The sequence below is a fragment of the Mercenaria mercenaria genome, chromosome 16 (assembly GCF_021730395.1).
Source record: "Mercenaria mercenaria strain notata chromosome 16, MADL_Memer_1, whole genome shotgun sequence".
Taxonomy (NCBI): Eukaryota; Metazoa; Mollusca; class Bivalvia; order Venerida; family Veneridae; genus Mercenaria; species Mercenaria mercenaria.
In genome coordinates this window covers 67,078,588-67,097,752 of record NC_069376.1, presented here as the reverse complement: position 1 = coordinate 67,097,752, position 19,165 = coordinate 67,078,588, and the positions used below count along the sequence as shown (strand labels likewise).

The following is a 19,165-nucleotide window of genomic DNA, read 5'->3' as shown; positions in this document are numbered from 1 at the left end:
AGACGGAGGGTTAACCGTTGCAATAGGCAATTTAATTATATGAACTAAGAAGGGCAATTATTATTGACAGCAAAATATGTCTGGGTTTGGGTTTTTTCCATGTTTGAATCATTATAAGTTGTCTTTAGATCATCGTTTTATCAACTGTCCACAAAAGACGACAGGAAATAATCTTACTTTATATAATAATGTCGGAAGACACAGACCGAAGAAAATTACATTTTCCTTAACCATACATGTCACTTGTATGTCTTATTCTATAGAACAAAATGCCTCTCATTTGTTCAGTCTATTCTTAACCAGACACTGACGTGATATGTTTATCTTCAGTTCGATTGATCTGTCAATACTTATTTGATTTTATGTCGTACTCGTATGGACTTTACGGCGTTGGTCAAAATAAATATGTCATCGATAAAACTGCATGAAACTCCACTTTAACGTAACTGTCTTCCGTTTTATTTTACGTCTCTTAGAGAATATTTAACTGACATTTGATTTCTTTTAGAAAAGACGACAGATCGACATATTCTTTTAGCTGCTAAACATGAGCACATGACATAACATAACTTATGTCGTAATGTCATTCTGTCGTGCTGACGAAAACTAAATTTTGTAGTTTTTCTTTTGTATCCTGTTGGTTTTATAGACAGAAATATTTGCTAAATGATTAATTTTGGAAACAATCCTAATTGCTATAAATTGTGACGATAAAGGTACAGATGATATTAGCTTTGTTTAATGCAAGATCAAAATCCTTTTATCGACTAACGTCCAAATGCAGCATTGACAAACGTGACGCTGCTCTACGCTGTACGCGAAAATGTAAAAGACGGTGTTTGAACTTGGTCTGTTGACTGATAATGCGTTTTAACTTCCCACAATGACATGATCGGTATGCTTACAGCATAATAATTATCAAGAGAAAGTATTTTATGAAATGCATGGACTTTTCTTCATGTTTATATGAAGGGGTTTAAATTTCCTTCGGGTTATAACACCGTGATAAACAAATGAAGCAATAAGAGCAGAACTGAAAACAAGGTGAAATTTTATATCTATATGAGCCGTGCCATGGGAAAACCAATATAGTGGGTTTGCGACCAGCATGGATCCAGACCAGCCTGCGCATCCGCGCAGTCTGGTCAGGATCCATGCTGTTCGCTAACAGTTTCTCCAATTCCAATAGGCTATAAAAGCGAACAGCATGGAGCCTGACCAGACTGCGCGAATGCGCAGGCTGGTCTGGATCCATGCTGGTCGTAAACCCACTATGTTGGTTTTCTCATGGCACGGCTCATATATATATATAATTTGAGTAGTCTCCATGAGCTCGAAGAACCAGAAAAATTAAGTACAAAATGCCATGTAGAACACAGTAACAAATGCTATCCAATATGACCTGGTAGGGATTTTTATAATGCTACTGGCTGATTAAAGTATTACATAGTTAATACTGTAAAATGATTTGGGCGTTTCCAGTTCTCATTCCTCGTAACTTGAAATTTATCTAACCTTTCTTAGTATTGAATTAAACCATAAAGTATAAAACATTTTAACTCCTTTTAGTAAGTTAATTAAACTACAGACTTGCATGATAATGAAATTTCAAAACAAATAACACCAAGCAATATGCAACATCACAGAAATGAATGCCGATCGCAAATAAACGGCCTGATAAACATTTTCCACACATAATAGGTTGCTTCATTAATTTCATTTTCAGTGTGCACATTTTTATTACCCAGCATCAAAGACTTAGCGATAATGTTTGCTTCCTGCATTTTACACCTGAAACCATTTATAGGGAATATCGGTCTGACTTACTGATTGATGCAATAAGCTCATGACAATGTTATTCGTGAATACAAAATGCTCGAAAACAGTGGAAAAATCTATAAAAGAGAATTGTATAGCAAAATGCTACAATGCCCGTTTCAAGTTGTGATGGAAACAGCAGTGGAATATTCCTCTGCAACCAGTCCATAAAACATGGGAAACAAACTTATTTAAAGCTGTAAATGAATTTTGCTAGATAAATTTTGCTAGATAAAAATTAATTTTGATATTTCACCAGAAACCAGGTCTCTGTCGCCCAACACCGTTTAAACCGACAAACAATATAGTTCAATCATAAAGACTTATATACGTACTGAATTTATTGAAGTACTTAACAATACGAACTTAATTATATAGTATTTGAAACTAAATCTATGCACGAACCAATTATCTCTGCTGCAAGTGCGGGAGGTTCAGCAGGCACTCCTGGAATCTGCGTATTGACTATGATATCTTTATCTTCGCGAAAACACAAAAGTTTTGTTACAAAAACTCCATAAAGTTGGATTGCTAGTCAAAACCGTATTCCTTTTCAGCATGCTTATAGTATAACTCTGATAAAGGAAACCAATTAATAGATGATGTCTGTTGACTTAAGACATCTGTACTAATTCCTTGTCCTTTTTCAGTTCTTTTTAAGGAAAGCTTGAAGCAAATTATGTAAGAAAAATATTACAATCATAAATATATTCTTACTATCGACATTATCTATAAATAAGACAAGAGGTGCCAACTTCATTTCCTTAATCGTTCCAGTAGTGATGAATTCACTTGTCATTGGAATCGTCTGAACCCCGACGCCTTATTAACCGGCCAGAATATTTACTTTATGTTCAAAACAAAGAATATGGCAGCCACATTTTAAATACTTTAACCTTACCCTGCTAAAGTTCTATAATGGACTAGTCCATCATTCAATTTGGGCAGTACCATTTATTATTTGAAGGGGTGTTCAATGAAAATATACTGACTGAATAGCGAATAGTGCAGACCATGATCATAACTTGGATCTGGGTCTGCACTGGTCGCAAAGGCAAAATCACTTGCCGCCAGCAGGCTAAGGATTACATATGTTACATTTTTCCAACACCCTAATGCAATTCTCAAATGTGACAGTAAACTTTAAACTTTAGTTTTAACTTTTGGTTTATGTACCAGGAGAGAATAAAAGTTGCTTAATGTGTTTGTATCTGGCAGATCTATTTGTTAAGATTGTTAGAACTCCTTTCTTCATATATTTTGGAAACATTAAAACCTCTGAAATAGTATTAATGCTTTTATTTTGTTAAAGTATTTAATAAAAATCTAAGTATATGAAAAGTCTAAATTGTTTGCGGTGTACGCTTCTAAGTAATACTTGCAACATATTATTTTTACAGCTTTTGGTAATATTGAAATGAATTAGAGGATAATTGGTGAATAATCATAGAAAATTATATTTACAGTATATTGAGAAATATGTAAAAATATCGATGTGACTTAATGAAAGGGTGAGTGCATAAATATCAACTCTACTAATATGTTTTATTTCATACTCGTTTAAACTTAATCTTAACTGATGTTTGAGAATTCGAATATTGAACTGCGTTACTAAATTTTCTTCACAAATGACGTCACAAACACGATATATCACGGTATAAAAGTGATATGACAATAAAAAAAAATAATGTGGAATGTTTCTTTATAGTTATAATTTACAAATTGATATAAATCAGATCTGTATTTAAGAACCGCAAATTGAAAGTAACACACACAGTCCACAATTAAAAATCAATTTTATATCTATCTTCAGCCCCACCTAAAACCATAATGATATTATTGTTAAAAAATATAAGATAATTTCCAAAAAAAAGAAACGAGTGCAAGATAACAGCAGAATTTCTTTGATTTACTCAGTCTATAAGAGGAAATGAAATATGTATTACCCACTACGCCCATTAGCACCAGCTTATGCGTATTTTCTTTAAAAGATAGATTGAACTGACAATAATAAATGATTAGCTTCAATAGCAATGTAACTTAATAAATAGAATTCAAGTAAGCACGCTACACATCGCAAAACAGACCAGGGTACTACCGTTAGAATGTTAGAAGAAAGGTTTAAAAAAGGAACATAAATTGAAAGTCATTGGAGTATGTAAACAAATTATCGAACGCAAATGAAAAAAATTCAACTCAACACATTTATGTTTTGGCTAAGAAACAAATAACAAAAGTGTAAATCTACAGATTTCTAGAACTCAAAGACGGTTTTTTTTTTACACTATTTTCTATAAATATTCAGAATTAAATTACCGGTGCAGATTGAAGACAATACATGCATAGTATCCATTTATCAGACTGCGCGTTTAGGTGAGAAATGCGCGATTGAAGTTAGCGGGTATTTTTCCACGTTCATAACCATGTCTCTCGTACTACACGTTGGGCTATGATATCATATACAGTGGCATTTTATTTCTGGTCGAGTGTCTGAGTATTAAACCTGTTAAATTCCTAGAGTTTTTCACGGGAAAACAATACTGCAGGAGGCATGCTATCAATTACAATACTATCTTAAAACTGGAACGGTCAAAATATCAAGTTTCCATTGAAAACCAGCGACCCATATTCTCTTTACAGTAAAAATAAATTTCAGAAACAAAAATAAAAAGGTGACAAATATAAACGTGATATTTAACTAAAACCTAGCAGGCTGACTTCTTAGATTCAAAGTCATGTTACAAGCATAAATACCCTGATGTGAACAGATCAATAGTCTTGACAATGACACGCAAAATGACAATCCCATTTTAATCATATTGCTTTTCAGGGAAAACGGTTAATATGATAGAAAGTGGTGAAGAAAATGCAACAATTTACGGGAGGTTCTTTGCTCTGTGTTAACAGACTTATTCGTCACCGTATATTTCGAAAGTTTGTCCATTTCAAACACCTACTATAAGGTCACAGACCTATGAATTGTTTTACATTAAATTACTGGTCACAGTGACTTTCCTGTCTCTCATACAGTTCTGCAATGCACTTCATTTTGCAGAACCAATAAAAGTCATCAAAATCTTAATATGAGTGGATAGGTTTCTACAACTTTTAGATTAAATGACATAATTGTCTACTTTGTGCGATTTGCTGTGCATTTCTCAAAAATAAGCAACGCTTTTGCTGTTCATTATGGCATAAAGAAGTTATTAAAGCAGGAGGTTGTGCACCATATTTTGTCCTTGCTCTTTATTTTTTATAAAAGAAAATAACTGTACATTTGCAGATATTTTGACCAATCAAATATGATGGCCTCACAAGTACCCTAGACAAAGATGACTTGTGCCGAGCTTTTGTGTTCATGGTCTGTGACCAGTAATGTTCTGACAAATGGATATCCCCGCTGCGTTTTGTCCACGTATGAATGATACTTTATCTTAAATTAGAAAGTATGTACCTAATGTATAAAAAAACAAGTATTCCGTTCGTAGGACTTTTGAAATGGAGACGGAGGGTTAACCGTTGCAATAGGCAATTTAATTATATGAACTAAGAAGGGCAATTATTATTGACAGCAAAATATGTCTGGGTTTGGGTTTTTCCATGTTTGAATCATTATAAGTTGTCTTTAGATCATCGTTTTATCAACTGTCCACAAAAGACGACAGGAAATAATCTTATTTTATATAATAATGTCGGAAGACACAGACCGAAGAAAATTACATTTTCCTTAGCCATACATGTCACATGTATGTCTTATTCTATAGAACAAAGTGCCTCTCATTTGTTTAGCATATTCTTAACCAGACACTGACGTGATATATTTATCTTCAGTTCGAATGATTTGTCAATACTTATTTGATTTTATGTCGTACTCGTATGGACTTTACGGCGTTGGTTAAAATAAATATGTCACCGATAAAACTGCATGAAACTCCACTTTAACGTAACTCTCTTTCGTTTTATTTTACGTCTCTTAAAGAATATTTAACTAACATTTGATTTCTTTTAGAAAAGACGACAGATTGACATATTTTTTTAGCTGCTAAACATGAGCACATGACATAACATAAATTATGTCGTAATGTCATTCTGTCGTGCTAACGAAAATAAATTTTGTAGTTTTTTTGTATCCTGTTGGTTTTATAGACATAAATATTTGCTAAATGATTAATTTTGGAAACAATCCTAATTGCTATAAATTGTGAAGATAAAGGTACAGATGATATTAGCTTGGTTCAATGCAAGATCGAAATCCTTTTATCGACTAACGTCCAAATGCAGCATTGCCAAACGTGACGCTGCTCTACGCTGTACGCGAAAATGTAAAAGACGGTGTTTGTACTTGGTCTGTTGACTGATAATGCGTTTTAACTTCCCACAATGACATGATCGGTATGCTTACAACATAATAATTATCAAAAGAAAGTATTTTATGAAATGCATGGACTTTTCCTCATGTTTATATGAAGGGGTTTAAATTTCCTTCGGGTTATAACACCGTGATAAACAAATGAAGCAATAAGAGCGGAACTGAAAACAAGGTGAAATTTCATATAATTTGAATAGTCTCCATGAACTCGAAGAACCAGAAAAATTTAAGTACAAAATGCCATGTAGAAAACAGTAACAAATGCTATCCAATATGACCTGGTAGGGATTTTTCTAATGCTACTGGCTGATTAAAGTATTACATAGTTAATACTGTAAAATGATTTGGACGTTTCCAGTTCTCATTCCTCGTAACTTGAAATTTATCTAACCTTTCTTAGTATTGAATTAAACCATAAAGTATAAAACATTATAACTCCTTTTAGTAAGTTAATTAAACTACATACTTGCATGATAATGAAATTTCAAAACGAATAACATCAAGCAATATGCAACATCACAGTAATGAATGCCGATCGCAAATAAACGGCCTGATAAACATTTTCCACACATAATAAGTTGCTTCATTAATTTCATTTTCAGTGTGCACATTTTTATTACCCAGCATCAAAGACTTAGCGATAATGTTTGCTTCCTGCATTTTACACCTGAAACCATTTATAGGGAATATCGGTCTGACTTACTGATTGATGCAATAAGCTCATGACAACGTTATTCGTGAATACGAAATGCTCGAAAACCGTGGAAAAATCTATAAAAGAGAATTGTATAGCAAAATGCTACAATGCCCGTTTCAAGTTGTGATAGAAATTGCAGTGGAATATTCTTCTGCAACCAGTCCATAAAACATGGGAAACAAACTTATTTAAAGCTGTAAATGAATTTTGCTAGATAAATTTTGCTAGATAAAAATTAATTTTGATATTTCACCAGAAACCAGGTCTCTGTCGCCCAACACCGTTTAAACCGACAAACAATATAGTTCAATCATAAAGACTTATATACGTACTGAATTTATTGAAGTACTTAACAATACGAACTTAATTATATAGTATTTGAAACTAAATCTATGCACGAACCAATTATTACTTTTATATCTCTGCTGCAAGTGCGGGAGGTTCAGCAGGCACTCCTGGAATCTGCGTATTGACTATGATATCTTTATCTTCGCGAAAACACAAAAGTTTTGTTACAAAAACTCCATAAAGTTGGATTGCTAGTCAAAACCGTATTCCTTTTCAGCATGCTTATAGTATAACTCTGATAAAGGAAACCAATTAATAGATGATGTCTGTTGACTTAAGACATCTGTACTAATTCCTTGTCCTTTTTCAGTTCTTTTTAAGGAAAGCTGGAAGCAAATTATGTAAGAAAAATATTACAATCAGCTGTATCCATTTTTAGACTGAATGGCAACATCATTTTGCTCAAAAGCATCCGTACCTATTACTGACATTAACTCGACCACGGCATTGCGATATGGTGCACCCGCCCTTTGAGTTTCGCCCTATCCCTTTAGGTCTAATAATGAATATATTGATAAGAACTATCTTAAGTTCATGTTTCAATATACAAAACTGATTTGAACATTGGGTAAGCGAAACCATCAACATACATTAACTAAAGGTTTTATATAAAACATTAAGTAGTAGGACATAATTATACAATAAACTATTAGAAAATTTTAACAATATATCTTATGTTGTATGTGTGTGTGTTCAGCTTTAACGTTTTTTTTTTTTTTCAACAATTTTTCAGTCATATAAACGACGGTGTCTACTTGTAGCAGTGAGCACAATGCTAAACTTTATAGTGCTGCCTCACTAGAATATCACGCCGTAGACACGTGGCATGATACCCCACCCAGTCACATTATACTGACAATGGGCTGACCAGTCCTAGCACTATCCTCTTAATGCTGAGCGCCAAGCGAGGAAGCTACTAGTACCATTTTTTACGTCTTTGGTATGACGCGGCCGTGGATTGAACCCACGACCTCCCGCACTCAAAGCGGACGCTCTACCACTAGGCTACCGAGGCGGTCTTATGTTGTAAGCATTCATTCAGATATATTAAAATATATAACAACGTGCTCATTGTAGAACGTATAATTGAGCCGCGCCATGGGAAAACCAACATAGTGGGTTTGCGACCAGCATGGATCCAGACCAGCCTGCGCATCCGCGCAGTCTGGTCAGGTTCCATGCTGTTCGCTTTTAAAGCCTATTGGAATTGGAGAAACTGTTAGCGAACAGCATGGATCCTGACCAGACTGCGCGGATGCGCAGGCTGGTCTGGATCCATGCTGATCGCAAAGTCACTATGTTGGTTTTCCCATGGCGCGGCTCATATGTTTGTCTAATTTTGTGGATCTTTGCATATGTAACAATAAGACTAGTGTTACAAATAATAGACTACATTTCTTATTTCAAAATTCTATTTCAACTGCATGGTCAAACAGACAATAGTATTTCAAGTGTTTCTGTATCATTTCGTTTCTTCTTTTATTTCTAAAATCTAGGTTTCTCGGTTAAACTGAGACAAGAGAATTTATATTTTTATTTTGCTAGAGAAAGGTTGTAGTTTTCGAAGAATGCTGTGCGTTTGATTGAAATCGCATAAGTTTTGGCCAACATCACAGACGGTTTCCATTACGCATGACAGATCCACTGTAAGACTGAATACGGTGTCTTGTTTTTTATTTAGAAAAAGTAGCGATAATTAGGTGGATTTATTTGTCTGTTCTACAACTATGGCCTGGTAACAAATGCCAACGGTTCAATATACATATCTATCACATACACAGAAAGAAAACTATCTGCTTTCATACATATATAAACTGTAAATAATGGTATAAAACTTTAAGCAAGAGGGTCAAGATGACTCTCTGGACCGCTCACCTAAGTAATATGAGCTGCTTGTTTCAAATGTCAAACTGATGCTAAAATATTAAAAAGTCACCTTCACGGTCACTGAAAGTCAGTTTTAAGATCGTTGTGCAAAACTGTACACGTCATCAAAATTGCAAGGCTGTATCTAACAAAACAAGAAAGTAGGTCAGTAGCTCAAGGTTACAGTCCGTAGACCCCCTAATCACTTGGGGCCATCATGTTATTATAATTAAACAATTAGGAAATATGATCTGATAATTTTTGAAGTATTTTTTCCTATATTACTCATATAAAAAGTGATCCCAAGTATGAGGCCTCTTTTCATCCCAGGGGCATAATTTGAACGATCTTGTTAGAGATCCACTAGGCAATGCCTAGGCCTTGAACTTTCAGTCAAAAAGAATTTTTTTCTTTTACAAGTCTATGTAAAACTTTGGACCCTAGGGCAGGGTCTCTTTTCACCCCAGGGGCATAATTTGAACAATATTGGTAAAGGAATACTAGGCAATGCATCATACAACAAATCAAAAGCCTATGCCTTGAAGTTTCAGGCAAGAAGATTTTAAAAGTTTTTTGTCCTATATGTCAGTGAAAAACTTCGGACCTTTGGCTTGGGCCTCTTTTCAACTTAGGGACATAATTTGAATAATCTTGATAGAGGACCACTAGGCAATGCAACATACCAAATATCAAAGGCCTAGGTCTTGTGGTTTCAGACAAGAAGATTTTTATTTTTTTTCCTATATAATTCTATGTAAAACTTGGGACCCCTGGAGCGGGACCACTTTTCACCACTGGGGCACAATTTGAACAATCTTCATAGAGGACCATTAGATGATGTCACATGCCAAATATCAAGGCTCTATGCCTTGCGGGTTTGGACATGAAGATTATTAAGCTTTTCCCTTTCGGTTGCCATGGCAACCAGAGGTCTGCATGGATTTCCATTTTTGGGGCAGTTTTAAAGAGGGCCACCCAAGGATCATTCCTGTGAAGTTTGGTGTAATTCTGCCCAGTGGTTTTCAAGAAGAAGATTGTTTTAGAAATTGCTGACACACGAGGCACATCGAGCGGCCACAAAAGCTCACCTTCAGCGGTGAGCTAAAAATATTTTATTTCAAAATAATAGATAGATGTTAAACTGTTTTTTATGTTTTGTTCACAAGTAGAAATATAGCTGTATAATAATAGTAAGAATACGTCTTATATTATCTATCACGGTATTTAAACCATTTCTAACAATTAACGAAATGTCCTTTATTGTTGACATGATCGGCACGTTCATCCTATGTAAGAACATTATTAATTCCTAATGTTATACTTAATTGCATTTTTTCTATTTCAGTTGGAAAAAAATATTACAGATGTCAGTTAAAATCAATGCTTTAATTATCGTACAATCAGTTCGTGGAAACCATACAGGCATCGGAGCCAACGTGACATGAGTCTAAAGTTCATGGCTTGATAGTAGGTCAAGGTCAAAGTCAAGTGACCCCTAATTACTTGGGATCATCAGGTAATTATAATAACACAGTCTAGGAAATATGATCAGAAAATTTTCAAAGTATTTTTTCCTATATAACTCATATAACAAGTGACCCCCAGGGCAAGGCATCTTTTCACCCCAGGGGCATAACTTGAACATTCTTGTTAGAGAGCCACTAGGCAATGCTACATACCAAGTATCAAAGGCCTAGGCCTTGAAGTTTCAGACAAGAAGAGTTTTTAAAAAAAATCCTATATAAGTCTATGTAAAACTTGGGACCCCCGGGTGGAGCCACTTTTCACTCCAGGGTAATAATTTGAACAATCTTGGTAGAGGACTATAAGGCAATGCTACATACCAAATATCAAAGGCCTAGATCTTGTGGTTTCAGACAAGAAGATTTTTGAAGTTGTTTTCCTATATTAGTCTATGTAAAATTGGGACCCCCGGGGCGGGCCTCTTTCCATCCCAGGGTAATAATTTGAATAATTTTAGTAGAGCACCACCAGGCAATGCTACATACCAAATATCATAAGCTTAGATCTTGTGGTTTAAGACAAGAAGATTTTTAAAGTTTTTTCCTATTCAAGTCTTTGTAAAATTTGGGACCCCCGGGGCATGCCCTCTTGTTACCCCAGGGACATAATTTGAACATTCTTGGTAGAGGACTACTAGATAATGTCACACGCCAATATAAAAGCCCTATGAACTGTGGTTTTGGACAAGAAGATTTTTAAAGGACCAACAAGACCATCCAAGAAACATCCCTGTGAAGTTTCATCAAAACTGGCCTAGTGGTTTAGGAGGAGATGTTGTTTAAAGGAAAGTGTGGACGGACAGACGGACGCCGGACGGTGAGCGATCACAATAGCTCACCCCGAGCACTTTATGCTCAGGTGAGCTAAAAAAAAAGCGGAAAACCACAGGTCGCCCAACACGACATAAACGAAAATGTTGCAGGCTCGATTTATGGAGCCTGTTCATGAACGGTAGTGGAAATGCAAGCTACCGTCCACACCCCCTAGCCCCGGGTTGAGCAGAACTCAACATTTACACATGTTAAAAATACCAACATATAATTTAGAGACATCTGCAGATGTGGACATGGAACCTTCAATGATGCACAGAGTGCAATTCCATGAAAAGTGGCGTATGATCCCCAGGTGAAATAATAGCTTTCCACTAAAAGAGAAAACAATGGACAGAACTAAACAAACTGGAATTTAGAGAAGGAATCTGTGGTTATGGAGCCCGCATATCACAGATACTGCCAAAAGATAAAAATTAAAATGCAGGCACAATATCCAAGGGGTTATCAAACAATATCCAAAGCTTTTAAAGAGGGAGTATTGGAACCACCCAGGCCTAAATCTTTAAGCTGAAAAATTAAACGGTACACTCAACATAAATGTCGTGCTGAACGATCTGAAGAGATTGAAATATAACAGCTCTGAAATCATGATCAAGTTTAACGAAACAAGATAAGGACATTTGTTGTTCTAAGAAGATTATAGGAGTTTTCATGGTAAACAGAATAACAGTCTACTGTCTTTTGATATCAATGTTATCAGGCTCGACATATATAGGCGGAAGGAGTTCAGTAAACCTCACCCCTTCCATCCAATATCAACCTCGGCCTAATAACATTGATATCAAAAGACAGTAGCCCGTTATTTCTCTCTATATCGGACTTTTTGTATTATCACATGAGTGTATTGTAGTCTAGCTACCGACAAGACAATCTTTTTTTCATATTTATTCATTACTCTTTTGTATTCAGACCGATCTTACGTGACTCTGATTATCTACCAATGTTTTGAGAAGAAAATGGACATAATCCTACAAAATTTGAATAGCCTCACGAGCTGTTTGAATCCAACTTCGTTCAACAACGTATCTACTCACGAGACCCCGGTGTCTGTGTTTTAAGCTTGGACGCATGGTTGCTATTAATTCCTTGTGCTGTTCAGGCCTCGTGTTCACAAAACATTTTCAGTCTCAGCTGAGTTTGATAATGAAACTTTTATTGGTCATTTGTATCTAAATAGCATGTTTAAAACTGTTTTCTTACCAGTGAACACTTATAACAACATTAACCGTTTAACGAATCTCTTTCTGATAAATAGGAAGGGATATGATATCAATACAACACGAACTCCTTTTATTATGCTCACATTCAGGACATACATTGTCTTGCAAACGGATCTACTAGCCTTAAGGTTCATGTAAAATATTGACTAGAACGCATTGGCTTACTCAATTTATCGCTAGCAAATGAGAGTTTAATGCAATAATCTGGAGGCATGTCCATTTAAACGTGTCATAATTTTCCATAATTTCTGTTTACAAGTACTAAAGACAGGAAGGGAAGAAGGTATTCAGATCAACGTCACAGTTTCTATTTGAAAGAAGTATGAGGTCGGCGAACAAAAACCAGTTAAACGAATAAATATTTGTCAAATGTAAGTGTTGTGCTTTTATATTGATACAAAGAGATCAAAGGTGTCGACAATGGATAAGAATTGATAACAGCCAAGATGTTGAAATATGCATTTCAAGGAGAAAAACAAACCACTGATAGTAAACATAATAATAAGTCAGTTCCAAATTTAATTTTGCATTTTGTAGACAAAATACCTGAACTTTTAAATGAAAAAAAAATCTAAGTGAATGTGTTGATGTACATCTTTAAAGACAAAATGTAACACTGAACTCTTGACTTGATCTGCTTTAGGCATATTGAACTATTTTATTTAATTGCTCTGTAGAGGGAGTGTTGCTTTATCATCTTAGTACATGTATGTATGATTTATTAGTATATTGAAATGTTTTATTTAACTGATATGTAATTGAAGCAGTAGAACATATTTTGTCACTAATTACAATTCAACTATTGCGGACAGACATTATACAACTGTCAAGTACTTAGATAGGCCATACGAAATGATTTAAATCTATTAAATACGATTAAATTAATATATTCGCTGCAATTTAAATATACAATTAATTTTAACATAAGACACAGGAATAAGAATGCAAAAATGCTCAGTAAGCTGAAAAAATGTTTAATTTCCCAGTATTAGCCGCACGGAAGTTGTTGCCCTTTTAACGTGCCATCAGGTATAGTACTGTGATCAAATGATATTCGTTTGCGTTTTTTTGTCGTAATTGCGCAGTTAAGCCAAAACTCGAAATAAGTCGACGGACAAATATATTCCTTAGTTCATCTTTAAAAATGGAATAATTACTGTCATCTTAGAAAGAGCCACTTAACGAACAACAACGAAATTTCATAACCATGTAATTAGATAATTTTACGTTAATACAGAAAATTATTGATGGTAAAGATAATCTACATTTAATGTAAGAGTTGTCATTAGTTTAGCGTATGTTCAGTTATTTGTTTAAACTCATATTTGGAAAGTTGGTCCAATCAATGGTTTTGCCTAATCCATGTTTTATCAAGTTTTCTGGCGAGTAATGAAATAGTCATTCTGGTAATCGATATAGCAGAATCGCGAAAATTACTTTGTAGGATTTACGACAGAGTGACGACTAACACTGTGTAGTAGTGCATTAAACTTATGCATATGATACAAGTGGTTTTTCCACGTCTTAACAATTTTTACAGTATTTAACATGTGGTAGTTTAAAACATCGACCATTTACTGATTTTCTGGGAAGTGCAATAGATGAGAAGTTACATTTTGTGCTTTAGTCATAAATGTCACTGTATGTCTGATTTGTAGATGAACTGATTTCCATTTGTAAGTCTGTTCTAAACAGACATGCGTGATGTGTTAACTTAATTTCGAGTGTTTTCTAGTACAAATGACAATCATTTTAGTCTTACAGGTGGATGTAACGTCTTTGTTAAGGAGACAAATGGGATAAAGTGTCTGTTGTACACATCTCGATATAATAATGAGTATTTTTAGATTGAACATTCCTAGAGACGGGATGAGAAAAGAGTCATTGTTAAAGTAAGTTTTACCTTAAAATTAATTGCCAAGCCTTAGATTAAAGTAATATCATTACTAATTAGAGAAAAAGTTATTATTTCATCAGATCTAAAGGGCATATTATTCAATTACAAACTTGTTAAAGACAACATAAACTGTTTCAGATGTATTTGTTGTGGATAATCAATTCTAACACATTCAATTGTCTAAATTTCCTTTCCTTAACAAGTAATTGAAACTATTTGAAGTGCATAAACATTTTTCAGCTAACAAAAATTAATTAATAAAAAATGAAATACTCATAATATATATTATGTGATTTTGATGGAACAGAATGTTTCACAGCTCAACGAGACTTTTAATGGTAGTTTCGTTTAACATTAGATATTTCTGTATCACTTGCCTGCAGACTCAGGAGAAAGTATTTTCAAAGTTTTCCGACGAACAATGTAGATGCAACTATCTCTATTCCCCAACAACCATGTATTTGGACAAATCAAGCTGGGTTTTACAACTTTAAACGAGGAGTACCTCTGGCAACCATGTCTTCTGACAAATCAGGCCGAGTTTATCAATTTTAAAAAGGGCCACCCACCTTTTGCAGCCATGCATTTTGACAAATCAGACTGGATTTACAAATTAATGAGGGTAACCAATGGCAGCCATTTATTTTGACACATCAAGCTGGGTTTTACTGGAGGCCACCGCTGTCTGCCATGCTTTTGATATAACAAACTGGATTTAGCAATTTTAATCGAGGGTAAACATTTGCAGCCATGCAAGCCAGTTTTAAGAATTTAAGACAAGGACTACCTCTGACAACCAAGTTTTTGACGTATCAAGCCGGGTTAGCTCAATCAAACCGAGCCTGCAACATTTTAGTTTTTGTCATGTTGAGCGACCTGTGGAGTTTCCACTTTTTTCTATTTTAACAATTGTAAATGAGTGTTTGGCAACGATGTTTTGACGAATAAGTCTGGGTACGGGGGTTACCTCTGGCTGCCACGTTTTTGACTAATTAGAATAATTTAATTAATCTTTGTGGAAGGTCACAAATTGTTTGAATTTACTGTCACATTTTCCAGATCTAGGTATTACGTTTTGCTTTCTATTGTCGTGGCAAGCCATCAAGGAAGATCGATGACAGGTTCCACCCACTTCCACTTGTAGTCTTAGAGGTGATTCCGACGAAGTAAATATTAAACCTGGAAAAAGTTATGCATGCCACTTTTCATGCTGTCCACATGTTGTTTTTGTTGCTATTGTTTTTTCGACACTAAACGAAAATGCTATAATTTAATTTATTGTTATAATTATAGGTTGTTAACAAAAATACTCCTTTTTAGTTATATGGACTTTTTTATATATGATATTATTAATAACAAAACCGTCTTTCTTTACAATAAAACGTCTATCTGTTTAGAATTACGTATTGATACTAAACAATACAAATGTAAGCGATTGTCGACGATATGACAGTGGTATTTCTATAATAGCATTTTATAGAACATTATCTCTCAATTTATTTAGAAGTTAGAATGCTCTTGCATTTAATCTTGGAATCGGTATTTCTTCTTTCACCTATATTATATGTTTATTTATCGGTTTATGTTATATCAAATAAGACGATGATACGCCAATAGCCAGGCCTTCAGTACATGTAACAGAGATACAGACGCAGACAATTTTAAGATCAATAAAATACACTTACATGTCTTGTTTCAACAAACGATCTGTTTAGTGACAGTTTTATAGAATGTTTAACTTACTCTTTAATGTGTTGTCAATACTGGTCTATTTTTATTAATAGAGCACCTGGAGTTAAGAGTTGAATTTCTTACATGTCTATAAAAAATATCGACAATGAATGAATAATTTCCTGTGCACGACATTACGTCGAAAGACAGATGATAGAATAAGACAGTTGGTAGAATGGACATGTGATTTCAACATACCACCTTCCGCGTGATAAACATGTTTAGTGGACGATTTCTAGACACTCGAATAAAATAGAAAGCGCGAAGGGGCCTTTGTGACAGTATTTTGTTTTCACTATAATAAGATTTATTAGTAAACCCTGATTAAAATAAATGTAATTTAAAACTGCATATTAAGTATTTTGCTTTGTTTTCTTCAAAATGTATATAGTCTGTAAACATATCAATGATATTAAAATTGCAAAAACAATATACCAGATGTGTAACGGGAATTTTATTTACAGGTCCTTTATGCCTTTCCGTGGTGTTAACTTAAACATGAAAATATCTGTCAAATACTCTTAACACAAACTTGGTATATTCTTTCTTTATAAAGATATCACTATCATTTCCAAACACTAACAGTTGAAATAATCTTGACCAAAATAAACAAAACGCTAGTTCATTGAATTGTAATCTTCTGAGTTATGAATTTCAAAGCTACTGGAATTATTTGCCCATGTTATTGTTTTGTTCTTATTGTTATGTCATGTATTCATTATTTTTTGTTATTATAAAAAAAGACAATATTCTCATCGTTCATTAGGCCATATGATTTAGTTTCATCGTTCCTTAGGTCATGTGGTATAGTTTCAAATGATATAAGACATATCAGCTCTTCTCATTTTATACTTCTATGCACCTAGTTACCTTGCAATAGTTTAACATATTAAGGAAATAGCGTCTAGACCAGTTCACTTACCTATAGTAGTAATCACGGTAAGGGCAAAGTAGAAGGCTCCGGCAAATTTCCACTGTGTTCCCGCCTTATATGGCACGGATCTTATGATATTCTTTCTCAATATTTTAAAATCTGCGTCTGAAATATTATAGCGTGATCTTATATTTTGCTCCTGATGCCGTAACTCACGACTATGCTCTTTTTCAAAGTCTGATTCTAAAGCATCAAAAACTGCAGCTCCGACTAGTAAATAGGTGAAGGTACAAACGATTAGAGATAATGTTCGAACGTTTTGTTTCTTCATTCTAAACCACGTGATTTTCATACAACAGTCTCGCGCATGCGCATGTTCTAGCCCTGCGCGCGATGGTCCTCGTCTTTGTTGCCATTAATTATAAGCAATCTGATCTTTTTGGCATGCTGGTTAATCCTTTAAGTTTAAAATTTTAAAACATTAAATTCTACACTATTTCTCTGATCTACACTAACGCTGTGGCGGCTAATTCCACACAATTACATATTTCCCGAATAACATTATTCACATTTTTATTCTATCTAAACATGTAAATCCATTCTGGAATATGCAAATGTCTTCTTTTCACTAAATCTTCACCATAAAATGCCTTTCAAATTTTCATCCGAACTCTCGCCAATTTTAATGGAATGACAACCCAGCCAGTATCACAAATGCAGTGCTTACGCATGGTTATTTCTGCGATATCCATTTGCATTCTCCTCTGCTTTCGTAATTTTCATTTTGAAATACATCTCCTTGACTCATGTGTCTTGTCTTGTGGTTATAGCTTTGAAACCTCTTTTTATATACGAAGATTGTCTCACACGAAGGTACCGGCTATAGCACAACTGTTTTGAATTACAGACAAGTCTGATAATGAGCAAATCTTTGATTAAAGATGAATTTTTTAATCTGTCCTGATTGTCAATGGTCACCCCGTCTCTGTGTTTTTCTTGCACGTGTAATGTTCATTCTTCAGGTGCACGTGTTAACTTTCATCTTCTGAAAATAGAATCATGCAGTTGGTATAATAATCAATAGAGTCATTACGTGCACACTCTTCTCCATAGAGAAACACAGACAACTTGTTTCAAAACAAAATGATTCACAGCCAATGTTTTATAATGAGGTACATGCAGTATCCATAAATTTTGTCAATACATTATTGTACTTAATACATTTATATAGGGACACTGTCAGAGGACTATAGCCTGATGATAAATGCTAATATTTTCATGACACTTTTTACACTTTTTAGATTACATGTATTTCAAGGTAGACATAGATTGTAAGCAACGCCAGTTAAAACTTGTATTTTTCAATGTTATACCTTCAGCTGTTCAATAATGTTCAACAATTTTGTTTGCGGCTTTAATGTGTCTAAATATTCTCAGGATTGTACTAGCCATAAATACGGCCTGTGCAGAATGCATCGCCCAAATTTTTTCCAAACGATATAAAGAGCACATGAAACATCCATTAAATGAATTCAGGCACCAACTTGTTGAACAACTAATGTGTAATACCTATGTCTGTATTTCTGCAATTGTAATTAAAAAAGTTTGATACAACTTGTCTGCAAACCTCAGTGCGTGTTAACAATGACGTCAACTTAACTACTACATACGAGTTTATCTGCTGATAATTTTTGATAACACAGCATGTTTATGAGATCTCTTACAGGTGGAATCAAACGATAGCCTTAGTTAATAGTTCTCTATATCCGGAATCGTGATACAACAGTTATCTGATTCCACAGAGCAAGCATACTAACCCTTACTGTATAGAGTCTAGACAGGGTCATGTTATCAATACAACATGCATACTGATAGAGATAGATGATATACATTTACCGTATTCAAAAATACTGTATATTTAATAGAGTGAATAATGTATTTTGCCATGCAATTGCATGAAACTGATAACGAAAAATGAGTACAAAGTT

General features: G+C 34.4%; 1 protein-coding gene across 5 annotated transcripts in view; it reads right to left on the bottom strand.

The window, feature by feature from the left end:
- The window catches only part of LOC123539603 (two pore potassium channel protein sup-9-like), a 113,836-nt gene that overhangs the window by 18,909 nt on the left and 75,762 nt on the right, over window positions 1-19,165 (bottom strand). For all 5 annotated transcript variants that reach the window (XM_045324255.2, XM_045324256.2, XM_045324258.2 and 2 more), the window contains one exon: window positions 17,226-18,222. In XM_045324255.2, coding sequence (XP_045180190.1) covers window positions 17,226-17,529 — 304 coding nt within the window. In that variant the 5' untranslated portion in view covers window positions 17,530-18,222. The remainder of the gene's footprint in view (window positions 1-17,225; window positions 18,223-19,165) is intronic.